Source organism: Geotrypetes seraphini, chromosome 3, assembly GCF_902459505.1.
Source record: "Geotrypetes seraphini chromosome 3, aGeoSer1.1, whole genome shotgun sequence".
NCBI lineage: Eukaryota > Metazoa > Chordata > Amphibia > Gymnophiona > Dermophiidae > Geotrypetes > Geotrypetes seraphini.
The window spans coordinates 310,929,704-310,950,927 of NC_047086.1; the positions used below are offsets into that span (position 1 = coordinate 310,929,704).

The window sequence follows — 21,224 nt, forward strand, 5'->3', positions numbered from 1 at the left end:
CCTCAGAGACCTTTTTTAAACTACTGCACCAATTAATGGAGAAACAAGTAGTCGGTCATGTCCCAATCACTGGTCCAAAAACACCTTGTTTGTGAATTAAACTCAAATTTAAATGGTGTCTTGTGAACAAAATGGCACCATTTTTTTTGAATACCAACTGAAAGCCATGTTTCCAGTTAGCTCCTGAAGAAGCCTCACTGAACAGTGAAACAGAGGCCCCGTAGAGCATAGAAATCTGGTTGCTGACAATGCAGTGGCATCTGACATTTCTGTCAAGATAATAATAATAATAATTTTATTTCTTATATACCGCCAAAGCCATAGTAGTTCGAGTGTTTTTAAATTTAAGTTTGTTCACAAGGCACCATTTAAATTTGAGTTTAATTTACAAACAAGGAGTTTTTGGACCAATGATTGGGACATGACCAACTACTTATTTCTCTATTAATTGGTGCAGAGGGGGGATGGGGGGGGGAGGGGTAAATTGTTTCAGTAATTTGCAAGTATGTAAGTGCTGTTTATTGAATTTTTGAATGTATATGTGTTGCACGTTTTATATGCTTGATAAAATCAATAAAGATTTATTTAAAAAAAGGTCTCTGAGGTCTTTTTCTCCTATTACATTTGTGCTATATAAAGGGTGCAATTATTATATACTTCAGTTCATCTGTTTGAACTCAAAGTTATATTTGGTTATTGGTGAATGATACTTTCCAGTTTCACATTTAGTCCTGTGTCTTGACTTATTGAGCCAACAAGGACACAAAGCAGTGGGCTGGTTTTTTTCTGAATTTACACCTTTATGCATCTACTTCTTCTGGGATCCCATGAAGTACAATATTGTACAGACAATGTTATCTCTGACTCACTTAACTACAGTTCAGTCCTTTTTCTCTGTACCATACAATATTAACCCAAGTTAAATGTGAGTCATTAGCTGTCTTGCCCTTTTTGGCTGAGACACAGCCTTTACAATAGATAAGGGGGAGAGTTGAGATTTAATATTTTCCCTCAGAAGCTCCACAAAACCAGAAGGATTAAACCTTCATCTGAAGAGGGGAAAAAGAAAAGAAAAACCTGTAATTGTCCTATCAGTTGAAAAAAATGCAAACAACCTAGGAAATAGGATGCACAGTACAAGGACAAGTTTATTTTCAACAAGTTTCTATAAAGTTATTTTATGAATCTGAATGTCAATAAGATCGAGAAACAAATTAGAAAGTAAAGCTACAGGGCTAAAGTGAACAGCTGCTATGCAAATCTCATTCAGAGCACTTTAACCATGATCTACAGAAGCCCCTAGCTTTTGAGCAAGGCAAGCAAGCAACTATGGTAGTTCTGGGAAAATATCAATGACAGATGAGGGTCAGATTAAGGATATAAAACCAGCATCAGGTCAGATCTCTTATGTTAATACACAAAAGACCCTTTGCCACATGGCAACAAATGCCACTCATCTTTGAGCTAACATTTGTATTTGGACATAGACACAGTTTGGGATTTTACTTCTTTTTCCACCAAACTGTCTTTACAAGTTTAACATTGTGAATAAGACAGGCCATAATGAAGTGGGACAGTTGTAATTTATTTGAACTGTGGTTACACAAAATACAATTGGATATGGAGGGTACCCATACTCACTGTTGTGCTTAAATACTCGGATGGTAGCTCCTGATAGCCTGGCACCAAGGACAAGAGAGATGTGGTTCACCTCATCACTGAGAATGAGGCAGCCCTAAAGAGAAATTTTTTTTAAAAAAAGTTAATTCACTAGTGATGGTCTAAGAAAAAGAAAAGACTATGGCCCTCATTCTGTAAACGGCATCCCGATTGTAGGGAGAGGTTGGCATCTTACCACTATCTAACCAGCCAATCGGGATGCACGAGTTTTTTTTTTTTTTTTTTTTTTTTAAAAAGCTCCTGAGGCAGCGCCTCCAGGAGCCTAGGGAGGCCCACATGCCCGCCTAAGGCTAGGCACAGGCATGGTTTGCCCTGGAAGTAGCCTTAGGCTAAACTTAGGCGGCTGTACACATCTCCCTAGGCCAGTGGGAGACACGTACAATGTAGGCCAGCAGAATGCTGGCCTACATTGTAAGAAGACGGGCTGCTAAGCTTATCACGGCAAAGGATCTCCCTGCTGCAATAAGTTTAGCGGCCGCAGTCCCCCCACCCCACCCTGAACAAACGCAGAGAGATGCCCAATCACTCCTGCTGGAACACACCCTCACCCCACCCCTGTAGATCACCAGCAGGAGGGTACCCTATCCCTTCTGCCGGAACCACCCCCCCTTGGGCAGGACCTTATGCACATTGGCCTACTGAAGATTCTGGTTGGCCTAGGTGCCTAAGGTCCCTCCTATGGGCAGAGCCTTAAGCGCCTGGGCTAATCAGGCCATAGGCCCCTCCCCGGTGCATCCCACAATGCACCGAGAACGGGCAGGCCCGCCTCATTCTGACAGACGCGGGCCTGCTGGATGGATGACCCATCTGTCCGGCCATCTTTAAAGGTTAGACGGGGGGTGGGGTCGGGGAGAGGGGGTTACAGGTTAGAGGAGAGTCCGGGAATGTGGGGGGTGTTCTGGCATGAGGGATTGGGCATCCTCTTGTCGGCAATCTACAGAGGGGGCTGTGGGGGTTCCGGCAGGAGGGATCAGGCACCCTGATGCTGGTGACCTACAGAGGGGGTTGTTCCAGCAGAAGGGATTGGGCACCCTCCTGCCAGCAATCTACAGGGGGGGGTGTTCCGGGCAGGAGGGATTGGGTATCCCTCCTGCCACATTCGGTCGGTGGGGGGGGGGGGGGGACTGGCGGCTGCATATGTGGCCGCTAAACTTATCGCAGGGAGAACCCATGCTGCAATAAGTTTAGTGGCCGCGTCTACAACAACAACTCGATTCTTTAACCGGCGTCATTAACATGAATATCGGTTAGAGAATTGTGTTCACTTTAGGCGGCCTTAGGCCCGATTCTATATAGGACGCCCGTTGGCTTCTGAGACCGGACGTTCTATATGGAATCCGGACATATATGTGCAGTAAATGTAATAATCAGGCAGAAGGATGAAGTGTTAAACTGGTTACAGCTCACTAGCTCTCTGCTCAGTACATTTATTAATACAAATGAAAGTTTTCAATGTCTTTAGAAGTTATGGGATACCATATGGAGGGAGAAGGAGAATCTGTGGTCGGCTTCAGATAGAGACTTGATGCAAAATTTTGCAGTACTTGGACTTATAAGATCATGAAGGGTATAGTGGAAGTAGAGAGAGACAGATTCTTCAGACTGGCGGGGGCAACAAAAACTAGAGGGCACTCAAAAAAATTGAAGGGAGATAGATTCAGAACAAATGCTAGGAAGTTCTTCTTCACCCAGAGGGTGGTGGACACCTGGAATGCGCTTCCAGAGGGGGTAGTTGAGCAGAGTACGGTTTTGGGTTTCAAAAAGGGATTGGACGAGTTCCTGAAGGGTAAGGGAATCCAGGGGTACAATTAGAGGGTTACTATACAAGACAAAATGCTCTTGAGTACTAGATCATTACAGGTCATTGACCTGGGGGGCCACCGCGGGAGCGGACTGCTGGGCATGATGGACCTATGGTCTGACTCGGCAGAGGCAATGCTTATGTGCTTATGTCCTGTTTGTCATTATTTGGAATTTACAGATTGACCTGGTATTATGTTGGTTCCTTATTTTGGTGAAGGGATTACATTAAGGGCTCCTTTACAAAGGTGTGCCAGCGATTTGCGCGCACTAAAATGCCAGGCACACTAGCCACTACCGCCTCCTTTTAAGCAGGCGGTAATTTTTCGGCTAATCCGGTGCGTGCGCTAAAAACGATGGCGCGCCTTTGTAAAAGGAGCCCTAAATATAACACAACAGCAGTAACTGCCTAATGCTAGGTGTACCGTATTTTCGCGGATATAACGCGCACCATTGTAAAACGCGCACAGGGGTATAGCGCGCAGAAATCACGATGATATGTACAAAAACTTTTCTATACCGCGCTCAGGCATATAACGCGCATGCTGCCCGACTCTCCTCTGGCCACCCCGACTCTCCTTTCGCCCTCCCCGACTCTCATCTGGTTGCCCCGACTCACCCTGACTTTCGGTGCACTGCCCCGACTCTCCTCTGGTTGCCCCGATCTGCCTGTCCCCCTTGAAGATCTGCCTGTCCCCCTTGAAGTCCTGTCCCCATCCTGAAAGCCTGATGCCCCCCCTTGACGTCCGATTCTTCTCCCCCCTCGGCAGGACCACTCGCACCCCCACCCCGAAGGACCGCCGACTCCCCGACAATATTGGGCCAGGAGGGAGCCCAAATCCTCCTGGCCACGGCGACCCCCTAACCCCATCCCGCACTACATTACGGGCAGGAGGGATCCCAGGCCCTCCTGCCCTCGACACAAACCCCCCTCCCCCCCAGCCGACCCGCGACCCCCCTGGCCGACCCCCACGACCCCCCCACCCCCCTTCCCCGTACCTTTGGAAGTTGGCCGGACAGACGGGAGCCAAACCCGCCTCTCCGGCAGGCAGCCAACGAAGGAATGAGGCCGGATTGGCCCATCCGTCCTAAAGCTCCGCCTACTGGTGGGGCCTAAGGCGCGTGGGCCAATCAGAATAGGCCCTGGAGCCTTAGGTCCCACCTGGGGGCGCGGCCTGAGACACATGGTCGGGTTTGGCCCATGTGCCTCAGGCCGCGCCCCCAGGTGGGACCTAAGGCTCCAGGGCCTATTCTGATTGGCCCACGCGCCTTAGGCCCCATCAGTAGGCGGAGCTTTAGGACGGATGGGCCAATCCGGCCTCATTCCTTCGTTGGCTGCCTGCCGGACAGGCGGGTTTGGCTCCCGTCTGTCCGGCCAACTTCCAAAGGTACGGGGAAGGGGGGTGGGGGGGTCGTGGGGGTCGGCCAGGGGGGTCGCGGGTCGGCTGGGGGGGCGGTCGGAGGTTCTTGGGGGGGGGGCGGTCGTTGGAGGGAGGGGGGTTTGCGTCGAGGGCAGGAGGGCCTGGGATCCCTCCTGCCCGTAATGTAGTGCGGGGTGGGGTTAGGGGATCGCCGTGGCCAGGAGGGTTTGGGCTCCCTCCTGGCCCGATATTGTTGGGGAGTCGGCGGTCCTTCGGGGTGAGGGTGCGAGTGGTCCTGCCGGGGGGGGGGGATGTATCGGACGTCGGGGAGTCGGCCGGGCAAGAGGGCTTGGGCTCCCTCTTGCTCCGATCGTGGATGCGGGTGCGGGTGGGAGCGCGTGCGAGCGGTCGTTCGGGGTGGGGGTGCGAGCGGTCCTGCTGGGGGGGTGAATCGGGCGTCGGGCGGGGTGGGAACTATGTTTAAAAACTTTTGTATACCGCGCTCAGGCATATAACGCGCGAGGGGTATGCGCGGTACGTAAAATCACGTATAACGCGCGCGTTATATCCGCGAAAATACGGTAATAGGCTGGGAATGACAGACACTCCTGGTGATCTTGGACCCTAATTTCTAGTCTATTTGACATAACCACCCCATAGATGAACCATGCACGTGATGTACAATATAATTATAACTAGAAAGAAATAAAATAAATTATTTGATATAAAGTATTTGTTGCCTCAGCCAGCCTTCTTGTACATGTTTGTTTTTGTTTTATCTTTTTATTTATTCAGTTTTTCAAATTTCAAACAAGCAAATCAAATACTTGTATACAAATTTACAAAGATTATTAACCGGCAATTTATAAACCCAACTCCACTTAATTCAGTGATTTAGATTATTCCTTTAAATCAACCTATTTAGTCCACCATATTTATTGAGAGAGATTTTAGAAAAATATTAATAGAAGAAAAAGAAAAAAAATCTTATTCAACCTAGGAAGCGGCACTTATCTGCAATTACTACAGCCATTTATGACAAGTTATACATTTTCAGCTACATGCACTACTTGCTCTTTTGATTCTATAAATCTTAACAAAAAATTTGTTCCCAAGGCTAGGACTCTTGGCCAAAAACTCCTTTCTACACCTCTGGGATCTTAAAGACATGTCTGGAAATATTTGAACATTAGAACCTAAAAACTGGTCATTAATATGACGAAAATACAAATGTAGTACATATTCTCTATCACTTTCCAAAGCAAGAGTTATTAACAAGGTTTTCCTTTCCTAGACCTCTCTGGGTAGCAAGCTTTCTATAGAGCCAAATTTGCACATAGAAATCTGTTGCTGCAGGAACCATCTAGTGAGCCAGACGAGATTGATAAGCTCACTTGTGTCCTTCCTTATTCAAGAGCAGCGAAAACAGTAGTAGATTTATTTAGGAAATACTGGTTCATAGTACAACCCCACAAATCCCTAAAAATTTTTCCCAGGATAGCATACACACGAGGCATCACCTTAGGGCAACGATGCAATTTCCAAAAATACGGAGTCCGTCCTGAGGAAGGGGAGGTGGGTCACCATGGTATATGTGGTCGATGCCAATGGTGTCCCTTTGCTATTCAAGGGGACTCTTGGCAGGTCCCTGGGAGATCGGTGATTCTAAAATCTAAGCACAAGACGGACTGCAATTCACAGGGGGTCATTTACATTATTGTATGTCCCTGCGACCTCGTATACGTGGGACGTACTAATAGAAAAATAAAGACGAGATTGACTGAACATAAATCTCGCATTCTAAATGAGAACACACATGCACCCCATGTAGAACATTGGATGCGGTGTAAACACTCCGTTTCCGATTTTAGATGGCGGGTCATAAAAAGAGTGACGGGATGGGCTGGGGAAGGTGATCAAATTAAGCTCAATGAAAGTGAACAGAGATTCATTTTTTCGTTGGATACTGTTGAGCCATGCGGGCTCAACAGCGAGATCGAATGGGGGACATTGTAATTTCTTGCTGGGACCAATTGAATAGCAGGGGGCGGAGTTTGCATTGAAAAGGAGACTATTTAAATTTTGTCCGAAGGACGCCGCCGCCATCTTATTCTCATAACTATAGGAGTCGGATGACAGCGGCACCCTTGGTGAGCGATTGTTTTGGATATATTTAGAAGTCACAATATTTTACCTATTAAGGGCAGTACACAATTGTATGTAGCAGCTCTTCTTATTTTATTTATTTTGCAGGGAGACCCTTGATAAAACACCAGGACGTGTGAAACATGTCGGGTCTGACTCCCTGGGTCTTTGGCTGAGATAAGTACTATTTACTATTAAGCAAAACTAGCTACTAAGCAAAACTAGCTTGAAATAAATATTTATTCAATGATAAACTAATTAAAATTAAAAGAAAAAAGTAAATTGTATAAAACTTTTTTTTCAAAAATTGACAGCCAATGATGAAGCACCACAATATGCTTCCCGCGATATGAAATACTTTAAGCGGTGGAGTGGTGGGGCTGAGGCGTCTTTTTGAAAAGGAAAGAGAGCTTTATTTGCATCCAGACAATTACTATTTTCACATCAACAAAGATTTGACTGGATAGACAATATAGTAATAATTTTTTGCCACATTTTGCAGCTTTAAGTTAAAAAAAACGTTGGCAGTCCAAAATGGACTTTTCAGGCCTTTTCAGGCGTCCGCTCCCGTTGCCATCTTGTTTCTCTCTCTGTACCTCTTGCATCTGTTCTTAATGTGCTGTAAAGTACCCTGGTAAGGCCATTGATGAAACGGCTTCATTGGTTAACTGTTAAATTTTGCATTGTTTTTAAAGTTCTAGTATTGATTTTTAAAGTTATTCTTTATAAGGTTCCTTGGTATCCGACACAAATGATGAGTTTATACCATCCAGTTAGATCTTTAAGATCTGAGGGAACCATGTGATTTGCAACAGATGAATTATTACAGGCATATTATGAAAGTACCAGAGCATCTGTAATTTCGATGGCAGGTGTATTATGGAACAATTTGCAAAACCAGAAGTGGATCCTATTAATAGCCAAAAATTAACAAAAAAACCTTATGGAGGTGGCGGAGGATCAATGATTAGAATATGGTTGCTTTAGCTGAACAGCAATTCCAGCTGATTTGTATGCATCAACAACCTTTCAGAGATCCTTTCTCCACAACTCTTGGGAGTTATTTATTGATAAAGTTGATTGATTACTAATAGTAAAAATTCATTTTCTTAAAATTTTCAGTTTTTTGGTTAATTTTTGGCTATTAATAAGATCCACTTCTGGTTTTGCATTTTGATTTTTGGATTGTGGCATCTTTATTACTTTTTTTGGTTGTTTTGTTTATGGAACAATTTAACCAGTGAAATGGTATAGGATGAAGGTGTAAGAGGATAGATTCAGAAGAAGCTTTTTCACGGGAAGGGTGATGAATGCTTGGAGCAGCTTCTCGGTGGAGGTAGTGAAAACAAATTGTGTTTCTGAATTCAAGAAAGCTTAGGACAAATACATTGTTCTAAAGGAGAGGAGGGGATAGTAGATGGCATGGCTAGCCAGACTAGATAGAAAAATGAAGACAGATAAAGACCATATGGCCTATGTTTCTATAATAATTATTATTATATAAAACTATAGATATTTTCCACTTTGGGATATTATTTCATTCGATACTACTAGTGTGATTAGACTCCAGTTTTGTGGTTATTATGGGACCACTCCCCCTAGACATGGGTCCAGAAGATTGCTAAGCAAGGAGCATTTCTTTCTGACTTAGGCAAGCGTATTTCCAGGCTCTGTGATTGTCTGCAAAGTAACACTCACAGTTACGTTGCATTATAGCATCCATCTTTACATTATATTAAGGTACTATAGCATATTAGCACTTTTACCAAATCTTAGATATTCTGGCCTACTCAGCCAATAGACAGTGTTTTTAAAAAAAATAATGCTCACCTTATCAACCAGTGCTGGAATATTCATAGAATTAGTAGCAAAGCCCATCCCAAACACCATGGCAGCTTCCACATTCAAGAACTGGGCCACCAGTGCTTCCATTTCTTCATGCTTATCCAAGTTACCTATATAACAAGGAATTATATAATAAAACTCAAATCTGCACTTTTTGTATTAAATACATATACACTGCTACCCTCTCACCTCATTTTTTAAGATACTGCTAGTTGGATAGACTGTTCCAGATCCACTTGCTTTGCCCATTACTAGCGAGCTCCTAGTTCTACAATGAGCCTAATGGAGGAGGAATACAGGTTAATGCACAGCTCTCTTAATCTACCTGTACTGAGGGTGCAATCAAAGCAGTCTCCTTTCAGAGCCTATGTACAAGAATTCAGAAGGCTCGTGCCTGCATATTTTTCTGCCTACTTCCCTCTCTTGAGTAACTGTAGTTCCCTGAAGCCATGAAGGTCAGATTCCTTGACCTCTCCCTGCATCAGAGGTTAAATGCTCTTTCTTCAATGCCTCCAAAATTACATTCTCCTATATATGAAATACTACACTATAGTCACTATTTTGATGGAAAAAAAAAATCACATCTATGCTATTTGCTAGGATGTTTGGTAAAAGAATATCCATTCCATTAAAGAAACAAGGGGGCCTCCTATGTAAATGCAGGCAAGCTGGCCAAATATTCAAATTGAGAAATAAATTGATTTGAATGTTTGGCCAGCTTGCCTGCTTTTTCATAGGAGGTTCCATATACTATAGCTTTGTTTGAGGAACGCTTAAAGTTGAGAGATGGCCTGTGTTGGGTCCGTAGTTGTGTATCTACTTGACAGAAGACAATTTTAAAGACAGACCCATTGGGTCCATACTGGTGCCTCTGCTCTACACTCAACAATGGACAATAAAGATCTATTAACGTCATCCTGCGCTGGTTTGCTGTGGTCATTCCCACCTCTTTTTTCTTCTCTGCTGTCGGCTGCCTGTGGGAGTGGTTTGGTTCTTCTCAGTTTTTCTGGCCTATATGCCATTCAGTACACAGACCAAGAATGCGCTTGTATCAAGGAATTATGCTGGCAACATAAATTTGAGCACATTATACTTCAGCAATACTCTGAAGTCATATGTAGGCAATTATTCATGGTAGACTCATGAAGAACTAGTCTGTTGAGGGTACAGGGGAAATCAACAATTACTTGAGTTTCAGGGGGAAAAAAAAAAGAGTACCCAAGACTGCAGGAGTAGAGCTGGTAGGTTTAGTATAACTGCACCACACTTGTATGCAGATTTTAAAAGGTACTTGACCTGATTAATTCACTCCTTGCCTTGAGTCACAAAGCAGCATACTGCAAGCAGACAGGAAGACCAGTAAGAAAACCAAAGAGGAAAAACATCTATGGTAAATTTACTTTATTTGCTATACTGCAATTATTAACAAAATTGTTAAACGAAAGCGGTTCACAAGCCTTCACCAATGTACACAATCACAAGCTATATCACAAAGTAAACAGAAAATGAAAACACTGTGCAGATCTGATATCATCAATGCTATTCCTAATAGTATGTCACTCTGGGCAACTATAAGGCTACTAAGTTAACTGCTGCTATACTAAGGAGCTTCCCCAACAATCAATAGCTCGCAGACTCAAGAGAATATCTTTTACTAAGTTTAAGCTCTCAATCTGGGGTTCAGCCTGGCAACATGGGTTCAATGGTGAGGTAAAATGTTATTTTAGCCAAATAATGGCTTCCCCCCCTAAAAAAAAAGAAAAAATGGCAAAACAATTTGAATGGAGAATGCAGGAAACAGAATAAGCACTAGCAATTAGACACAAAGCAAATGGCTATTGTACTTGAATGTAATTCACCTTGACTAATCGATAAAGACATCCAATCCACTAGGCCAGGGGTAGGCAATTACAGTCCTTGAGAGTCGGAGCCAGGTCAGGTTTTCAGGATATCCACAATGAATATGTATGAGATGGATTTGCATGCACCGCCTCCATGAAATGCAAATCTATCTCATGCATATTTATTGTGGATATCCTGAAAACCTGACCTGGCTCCGGCTCTTGAATTGCCTACCCCTGCACTAGGCAGACAAACAAGAATTGAAAAGAAGTTTAACATGGAAGCAAAAACTCAATTATAATTATGTCAGGTATATTTGAAGCATGAAGCCTGCAAGTCAGTTAGATCAGCGTTCAACCTTTTTACACCTATGGACCGGCGGAAATAAAAGAATTGTTTTGTGGACCGGCAAACTAGTAAGCTCTGTCGCCATCCCGGTCTCCATCCCATGTACAGGGAACAAGATGCTAGGAATTATTAGAAAAAGAATGCTAAACAAGACTAAGAATGTTATAATGCCTCTGTATCGCTCAATGGTGCGACCTCATCTTGAGTTTTACGTTCAGTTCTGGTCTCCTTATCTCAAAAAAGATATAGCGGCACTAGAAAAGGTTCAAAGAGCAGCAACCAAGATGATAAAGGGGATGGAACTCCTCTCGTATGAGAAAAGACTAAAAGGGCTAGGGCTCTTCAGCTTGGAAAAGAAGACGACTGAGGGGAGATATGATTGGAGTCTACAAAATCCTGTGTGGTGTAGAATGGGTATAAGTGGATCGATTTTTTACTGCATCAAGATTTACAAAAACTATCCCAATAAATAACTGGTCCGACGTCAGCCACAGAGTTAGTTTGTAGATAATCATCCCACTTTTGCTGAAGATAAGTGTGAAATTTAGGGTCCGTATAGAGATGGGGGCGACATCCGCCAAACGCGGTCAGCAAAAGAGGGGTTGTATTGAAGAGTAAGCCCCAGAAGGGCATGAATGGACACCAGAGGCGCCCCACGGAAGCAGCAAAATCCTGAGTGGTATAGAACGGGTATAAGTGGATTGATTTTTTACTGCATCAAGATTTACAAAAACTAGGGGAACCCATGATTGAAGACTACAAAATCCTGAGTCATGTAAAACTGGTATAAGTTTATCGATTTTTTACTGGATCAAGATTTACAAAGACTAGGGGACACTCGAAGTTACAGAGTAATACTTTTTAAACCAATAGGAGGAAATTTTTTTTCACTCAGGAAATAGTTAAGTCCTGGAACACACTGACAGCGGATGTGGTAAGAGTGGCTAATGTAGCTGGTTTTAAAAAAGGTTTGGACAACAGATGGTGACTGATATGGATTCTTGGGGAGGTAAACAACTACAAGTTACTTGGGAACCCTTTTAGAATTTATTGTTTACTGCTGCTTGGAGTCATTTACTGAATCTGCAATCCTCACTTGAATTTAGGTTCTTTGTAGCTCAACTGTTATTATTTTGTATCTGGATATTTGGGTGGGACTGGGGGGGGGGGAGAGAGTGAGGAAATTTACCTTGTCTCTTTGCCTGGCTTATCTTGCCCAAAGCCCCATGACATATCCCCTACAATGAGTAAGATAAGCTCTGTGTAATATTTTGAATTGGGTTTCCTGTAAAGAGAAATAAGAGTAAAGTGTCATATAAGAGTAAAGTGTCTGAAAGAATTGGTGAAGATCATGAACAGAGACCCCCATGCCCAATTTGGCAGACCACTCTCGTGCAAAGAAAATAGACACTCTTTCCTCTGAGAGTCCCTACCCACTGCATACCAGGTGGAGATCTTATTAAAGGGAGAGGGAGTAGATAAAAATAGCAAATCAAGGATTCCATAAGGCCATTTGTCCCCAGCCACCCATACCAGAGACTGGTAATAATGCCAAATTTGTAAATAGGTATATGAATGAGCAATAAGTAAGTCCCAAGCTTCCTGTACCTGGGATAGGGACAGGAACTGCCCCTTTCCCAGTAGTAGTGCCACCCCCAAAGTGAGATCCCTCTCCCCCCTGCCCCCCAAACCTGCTAAGCCATGGAGACCCAGGACAAAATCAGGGTTATGAAGGAGAGACAGAAAGGGCGAGGCAACAAGCGATCTACCCTGCTGGAGCCTTCACCACCGCCAAGCCTTACACAAGGGCACAAGAAAGGAGAACACCGAAGCCGGACCTCCCACCCTGCCTCCCCCAAAACCGTGAAAAAAGAAAGAAAGAGTCTAAGGCGAGCAGACGTCCACGAAGAAGTTCAGGGGGGGAGTAGCGCCGGCAGGACACGAAATGTTCATGTATCCATCGGAGGAGGGCTGCAACATTATAAAGGCGGATGTCGGGCGAGCCTAATCCACCCCTGTCCTTTGGCTGAGTCAATTTGAGAAAGCTAATACGGGCCGCCCTACCCCTCCAAATGAACGTGCGAATCACTGAACGAAAAAGAAGCTCATTGCTGCGGAAGATCCATACAGGAATGGTCTGGAGTGAATACAGGAGCTTCAGGAACAGAACCATCTTTACCAAGGCTACTTACCCCATAAGAGATAGCGGACGCACACGCCTTTTGTGACATAAAGTTTTGATTTTCCCAATGGCGGCCGAACTATTAGCAGCATACAGTTTTTTTGGGTCGTGATAACACACAATGCGCAAGTTTTTCAACTTCCTGGGGGCGATACCGATGCCCAACCCGGGCTCAGAAATGTCCGCCCCCAGCAGCAAGGTCTCTGTTTTATTGAAACTGATCTTGAGGTCCGAGAATTGCTCATACTAGTTAATAATAGACATAAAGGGCAGGCATAGTGCAATCTGCATGCCTAACATATAACAACATATCATCCGCAAACAGACTTATGCGGAACTCCCGGGCACCAACCCGCAAACCGTCTAAGCCAGAATCTTGCAGAATGCGAGCCGCCAGAGGTTCCAAAGATTCCAAAGATAAAGGAGTGGCGAGAGGGGACATCCCTGCCGCGTCCCATGGCACAATGGAAAAGGAATGGAAACTCCCCCCATTCACCAAAATCTGTGTGGGCTGTGCTATAGAGCAGTCAGCCAAGTGATAAAATCGCCCTGGATACCAAAGCACCCCAGCACCCAAAAAAGATGATTCCATGTCAAAGCTTTTTCAACGTCGAAGCTAGTGATCAAGGCTCGCTCAGAAGAGGCATGAGGAGCCTGTAAAACAGCCAGTACTTTTAACAGATTCATGGAAGTGTACGAAGCCAACTTGGTCTTCGTGAATGAGCTGGGGAAGGAAGACATTAAGACACGCTGCAAGAATGCTGGCCAATATCTTAATGTCTTGATTAAGTAGAGAGATTGAGAGCGTCTGGGGACCTACCTGGTTTAAGGAGGATAATGACATGTGCTATATTGTGCTAGTCCCCGGGCGGTGTTGTGGTATGCAGACCCATAAAGTAAGCCTGTAAGGGCAAGAGCGCCCCAGACCCCAAGAGTTTATGAAATTCAGGGCCTAACCCATCAGAGCCTGGCGTTTTAGCTAATTTAAGGTTGCGAATGGCCAATTGTATCTCCTCCCCGGTGATGGCCTCATTGAGGGATGCTTGTTGCACCTCTGATAAGGAAGGAAAGGAGAGGATTTGAAAGAAGTCTGTTCTGGCGGTATCAGCGCCTGGCTGGGCAGTGTACAGATTGGTGTAGAACTATACAAACTGACAGGTAATGGCTGGATGATCGCGATGCAGTCTACCCTGAGGGTCCTTAATGGAAATGATAATGTGTTTAGCTCTGGGAGGTCACACCAAATAAGCAAGCAAACGGCCCGATCTGTCTCCCCACTGATGTAATTTATGTTTGTAGCAAAAAATGCTACGAGTTGCATGTTGGCTCAAAAGATCATTAATCTGAGCCTTAGTCCAACCAATGCCCTCTTTAGACGCTGGATCCAGGCGCGCTATATGTAAGCAGCGCAGGCGTGTCAACTCCCGAGTCAAGGAAAGAAGCTCTAGTTCACGCCTCTTCCGCAAAGCAGCATAAGCCTGAAATGTGCCCCCTCATGACCGTCTAGGTTGCCTCCCAATAAATAACTGGTCCGGTGTCAGCCACAGAATTAGTTTGTAGATAATCATCCCACTTTTGCTGAAGATAAGTGTGAAAATTAGGGTCCATATAGAGATGGGGCGACATCTGCCAAACACAGTCAGTAGAAGAGGGGTTGAATTGAAGAGTAAGCCCTAGAAGGGCATGATCGGACACCACAGGCGCCCCCATGGAAGCAGCAGCTAACTTAGGAAAAAGCGCTTCAGAAGCTAAAAAGTAATCAATCCGAGAGTACACCGCATGGGGATGAGAGTAAAAGGAAAAAGTCACGCTCGTCCGGGTGAAGGGTACGCCACACATCTACGAGCCCCAGTTCCGATAAGAAAAAATTCAACCCCCTAGAAGAGTGACTCTTTGAGGCAGGCTTCGCAGGTTTGCAGTCCCAAGCTGGATTGGCCACCATATTAAAATCCCTGCTCATTATGATTGAGTTGGAACCGAGGAGGGCTAAGTGTCCCACCAGTGAGAAGAAAAATCCATAGGAGTAAATATTAGGAGCATATACATTACACAAAACCAGAAAGTGGCCCCAGAGTTCCCCTATCAAAATGAGATATCTCCCCGTAGCATCAGCAATTTGTGTATAAGTATGGCAACCCCATATTTCCTTGCACTGTAAGGGCATGGTGCACTTGTCCCACCCAACCCTCCGAAGCTTAGCATGTTCCTTCTGTAGGGGTGTTTCCGTATTTGCACCTGAAGATTAGGCCTCTCTGACCTCATCAAAGCCTGAACCATTCTGCAAGAAATCTTTCTGAACCATTCTGCAAAAAATCTTTCCAGCATGAATTGCAAGAAGAAAGAAGACACATCTTTACTGTTTCTACCTGATGCATTAAGGGTATGTACCAGAATGTTATTCTACTCAAGGACATCCATCTGTGCCTTCATAATGGGACTGTGTGATTCTTGGAGAAGTTATCCTGTTCTTATCTGTCTAACGGCCCTGGGTCTACCAGCCTATATGATACTTTACACAGAAAGGCTATTCATCTAAGTTCTGTTTCTGGATTGGTCCGAGAAAGTCATCTGATGAGATCCAAGTGAGAAGGTGCTAATTAATAATTAGTCTGTGTTGGGATGAGAGGAAGCTCACATCTTACCACAGGTGTTCTGCACATGACCTTTTCTTTTAATAATTAGACCTGTGAAGTTACCTCGGGTGACTCTCTGCCTCAGAGAGAGAGATTCGGACTCTAATACAGCTCTGAATTCAGCACTAAAAGGAACTTGTCTGCTGATGAATTATAGCCTTACCCAGGACTGACTAACACGTGTGCCTGTTACAAGGAATTTCTTGCATCTCCTGAAGCCAACAAGAAAGTTTTCCATTTTACCTAATTTGTGCTGGAGGCCTGATCAAGGGTGAGCATACGGAATTTAATGTCTTATCAGCTTGGGGTTAGATAAGGATCCAATTGTGATATGGGACAAGGTTTGTAAAGTTACCTTGGTGATACGGTAATCATTTGCTAATCAGAGATTATTATTATTATAAGGAATTGTGTAGTGTGTGTGTAACAATTAGTTTTACTTAGTTGCTAACAAGTGTATTGTGATAATTATGTATTGAGTTTCATTTGTGTAATCAGATATTTTGTGAACAATATTTAGATATTGCAGCTGGCTTGTGAATTATATTTTTCTATTTTCATAATAAAAATATTTCTCATTAGCCTGGGTTTTGTGTCGTATAAATAGACCAAGAAATTTGAACCAGCGTTCATGGATCAGCGTTTATGGTTTTCCCTAGACAGCATTATCAGAGACGTAATTTGTTATGTAACTGATTAGTATCTACCATAAATCTTCCTACACTTCTTTAAATATGCTAGAATCTTGATACGTTTAATTGGGGAATGGATTCCATCAACATTAAGAGATTTGACATTTAAGTGAGCCATTAGGTAACAGCAAGATCCTCCTCCCCTCCATAAGTACCCACACTGCAAATTGACAAGAAGCCCAGAGTGTCCTGGTGTCCAGGCATTCCACGGAAACAAAATCAAAAACCACTCCCATAAATACACCACCACACATATCCCCCCCATACACTCTCCACCCCCCAAACATACCAACCCCGATCCCCCACATGAACAAGGCATGCCACAACCCAAGCAGAAATGAAAACAAACAGGTAGCCCCGGGCCACAACCAATGCAAGAAGTAAAATAGTACAATAAACCCAGAGTACATATAAAGTGCGCTATCCCAAAAGATCAGGGCATTGCCCACAGCAGTCCAGAAAGGGGAAAAGAGAGAAAGAACAAAAAGAAGCCATATAGGCAGAGCAGAACACAAAGCTCCCCTACCACCCTGGAAGTTGGCAAGCGTACGTTTTCCCTGGTGGTCCTGAGGTGTATCCTGCCTGAGCCTCTCCTACCGATGTCAGAAGTCAGCAGCGCACAGGAGCGAGCTTTTAGAACTCCCACCCTGCCCTATGCCGCTGACTGAAACACTTCCATAAGTTCTCACGGGACTTGTGGTTCTCGCAGCCCATATTGATTTGTCCTCTTATTAACTTATTAATTTCAATTATTGCTGTGCTCGTCTTGAAAGGGGACTTGAAGTTTTGCCAAATTTTTGTTCAGTTTGTAATTTATTAGTTTTGGCATATTTTGGTTCATTTTTGGCCTTTTTATTAAAAAAAAGAGACCATGCATTCCCAGGAATTATAAAAAATAAGAGAGATACCTTGTTTGCTTTTACCAAATAAGACTTCTCAGAAATCTATATCTATAAAGCTTTCAATAGCTTGTGAAATTTTTCATAAATATTTTGACATTAATTTCTATTGATAATAAATTCTACCATCTAGCTAATTGATAAGAAAATAGAGATGAAAATACTGTCTTATAAATGACCTTTTTAGGATTTGGATAATAATAGGATAAGTATTTTTTTAAGTCTATGTTGGAGTTTCTAGTGGATAAATTAATCAAATTGTGCATACAACCTGGAGAATGTTCCTGAAAGATAAGATTAAAGAGCATAATTTAAAGATTGCTCATGGCATAACCAATGCAAACTGAAGAGCGGGGGAATAATAATCCAAAAGCTTGAGCACCATCCAGCATTTTAGTATAATTTTTTTATTTCTGATGTATCATTCTGTCAATCACAGTGGGAAGCAGCAGTTAAAAGCTATATCTGCATTGGCTTTAAAGCGCTTAGCTGAGGCAATTTGCTTATTCCCATAGTTTTTATGTTTATAGAAAATCTTATATACCATTCTTCACATTACAAGCAGTGTGGTGTACAACACAGAGAAAATGGAAAAGAACTACAACATTCACAGGATAGGAGAAAATAGAAAGAGGGGAAAACAAAAGGAAGAGTACGCAAAATGCCTGTCCAAACTCCCCCATAATTCATGTTCATCCTGTGAAGGCCTGATCGAAGAAGTAGCTCTTCAGAAGGACCCAAAATATCATATAAGATTCTGTATGTAATTCAGAAGGAAGTTCTAAAGTGTAGACACGAAGGAGAAAAATGCAGAATTGTGAGTCTTGTGAGACAGCAGGAACAGAGAGCATGAGCTGGTTTATAAGTGCATGTGTGGGGGGAGGGTCCATAAAATGGTTTTGTACAAGAACAATGCTTTAGTTTTCACCAAGGTTCCTTTGCACACCCTTCCAGTATTCTTGAGGTTATTGCCATATTTAAAGTTACAAGATGAATGAAACTAAGGGTCTGATTCCGTAAGTAGCACCTGCCACGTATCAATCATGGACAGGTGCCACTTAGAGAATCATGGCTAGCAGGGACCCTTGGCACCGTAAATGTAGCTCAGAGTTTTATAGGCCTACATTTCCGGTGCCTAGGGTCCTTGCAGAATTGACAACAAAGTCCAGCACCACCCATAAACATGCCCACTTCCGGGCTTCGGAGTCACTAGGCACGATGGACCCAGCTGCTGGTCCCGGAGGCCACCTTGTGGCTGCTAATTTTTGTCTAAAATCTATTTTCAATGGCACGATCAATTATCAAGCCACTTAAAACCAAATAAAACACTAATATTATGCACCGGCAAGCACAATCTAGGCGCCTGCTGGTGCCTAATTTTTGGTGGCTTTTCTGAGAATCCAGCCCTAAGCCTTTATTGATGCCAACAAATTTCCCAGGAGGTACTAGTTGAGAGTATTAATCCTTATCATCCATTTCAATGGGCCTTTGAAAGGTTTTTAAGTGTCTTGGAATTACATACCTAACACGAGTTATGAGCTACATACCCTCTACAGACAAATATGTATTTCCCATCATAATTGACAAGCAACTTAGCTGGATACAGCATAGCGTATTTCAGTCTGTGCTTCTATGTCTGCTTCTTGACCTTGTTAAACTGCTGAAGCCCACATATAATCCTGGTAGATCGAGATGCAGTTGCTGTTGCAGTTAAGTTCATCTAAGTTCTTGGCAGGTTCCAAAGTTGTGCAGGTGTGGTATAATCATTCTACACTTGCTGCCTTTAGCTGGACTTGGGCAAGTGTTCTGTGAGCAATCTTTCTTGCGTAGCCCACCATTGAACCACAGCAGTAACACTTCCAGCAGCTATTTCATAAAGTACTAAACAAGGTTCCTACTCAACACTGAAGCTACCCAGCAACCTGCATCTCAGCTTGTTCAAGATCACCCAGCTGTCCAGCAAAAAACATATAGCAGTGTTCCAACTTGATGATCTTTTCTTGTGCTCTAACTCGTCTATGTGGATAATATAATCGAGGATTATCTCACCTAATTAAACTACTTTCATCTACCACTACTTTAAGATCACCAAGAAATTAGAAGCCTGACTAAAAACAGTTCCCAACAAGACATTGTATTCATAGAGCAGGCAGTTCCTCACAAGCCATCTGCAAAAGTAGGTCCCTCATTATGTGTACACCCTTTCTAACTCAATAATTTCCATTTATTTAGCTACAATGGGATACAACAAAGCTGGGAAGTAATTCTAAAAGTCAAAAATGTACAAAATTCAAATAAGAACTCAGTTGCTACACTGTTCTTCTTCAATGCATAATTAAAGCCCCTCCATGAAATTGTTTCTGATTTTTCTCTTTGATTGTGTAGGAATGCCCCACAAAGGAAACACACACATGCAGTCTTAGAATCGGGAGGAGGCGCTAGCAAGGGCTAGCTCTGAGTCCCTTTTTATTATGCTTCTAAGCTAATGACATCATAGTAACTCCCTCGTTTACACATCTCATGATTGGTGGGTACAAAGGTTTTACATTGGTGGATACAAAGAGAAGGTACATGCTTTTACCTCGTGATCACCCTCCCTTTACCTTGTGCTTTTTCCTCGTGATCATCCTCCAACTCAGCACTTAGACAAGGACCTGATTAACACGTGGACAGAGCCTGAGTCTTTGCACATGTGCAATGCCTGTCAGCTGAAGCCCTTACCAAATAAGGACAGCTCAAATAAGATAAGCATGTGACAGTCCAAAGGTTATAATGCATGCTCCTTAGCCTTAAGCTGTAGGCAAAGTCTGATTGTTGCCCATATAAGGGATAAGGGTAAACCTGTGTCAGGTTAATTGTGACACAGGTCTTGTGATAAGATGCTTTACTTAGAATGGCTGCATGGCAAGAAGGGAGAGGGAATGGGAATAATTCATAATTCTTCACAGAGGCTCATAATTCTTTCACAGGGGCGGTGAAATCAGTGTGTCGATCTCACCCTGTTTCAGAATGGCGTCCCTACATGATTGTAATAATAAAAGGTGTGAAATTATGCTTGTGGTTTACACAAGTATTTTGACTACTTAAAAATTGATTGGTCATGTTAGATTTTTGTTTTATTTAAAATAGCAGGTTTAATTATACATCAGGTCTTACATTAGGATCTTGACCACAAAGTGACTGAGAAATGATCCATAAGATGCAGTATTGGTGCTGGCCTTTTTGTATGTACATTGAGCTTTGGAACCTAACATATTAGATTGATTAGAAGCCACCTTTTTTTTTTTGGTTAGGCAGTGAGTTGTGGTGCCTTCTTTTTCTGTTTTTATTATTTTATTTTCTGTTATTTTTATATCTTTATATTTTATTTTTAACATTTTAGGTTATTTTTTTTCTTATTCTTTTAGTTCTTTCTGATTTATTAACCTTATTTATCATTTTATGTTCTCAACTGAAACACCTGTTCTTGGCCTTTAATGATCTTTCTCACCACTGTTGGACTGTTCCTCGGATGTGCGCCTTCGTTTTGGGCCCTTCCTTTTATGCTGGGGCGAGATCTGCTTCTGGCCTCCTTTCTCCCTCAGACTGTGTGCCTGGTTGATGCGCTGTTGCCCTGTTCGGTGGGAGAGATGGAGGCGGCAAGAGATTGGGGCAGTAGCAGGGAGTCTCCGTTCATTTGTGCTGTATGTCTTAACATCGGGCCCTGCCCTGCTCATTGGGTGGGGTCTGCTTCGGCAGGGCAGGTAGGCCTGATGTTGGTAGATCGCTGGTGGTGCATTCCGAAGGATCTGCCTTGA

General features: G+C 43.3%; 1 protein-coding gene across 1 annotated transcript in view; it reads right to left on the reverse strand.

The window, feature by feature from the left end:
- The window catches only part of LOC117358113 (serine palmitoyltransferase 3-like), a 227,082-nt gene that overhangs the window by 121,854 nt on the left and 84,004 nt on the right, over positions 1-21,224 (reverse strand). Inside the window, exons 5-6 of the mRNA XM_033939643.1 lie at positions 8,817-8,941; positions 1,642-1,735 (exon numbers count right to left, since the gene is read on the reverse strand). Coding sequence (XP_033795534.1) covers positions 1,642-1,735; positions 8,817-8,941 — 219 coding nt within the window. The remainder of the gene's footprint in view (positions 1-1,641; positions 1,736-8,816; positions 8,942-21,224) is intronic.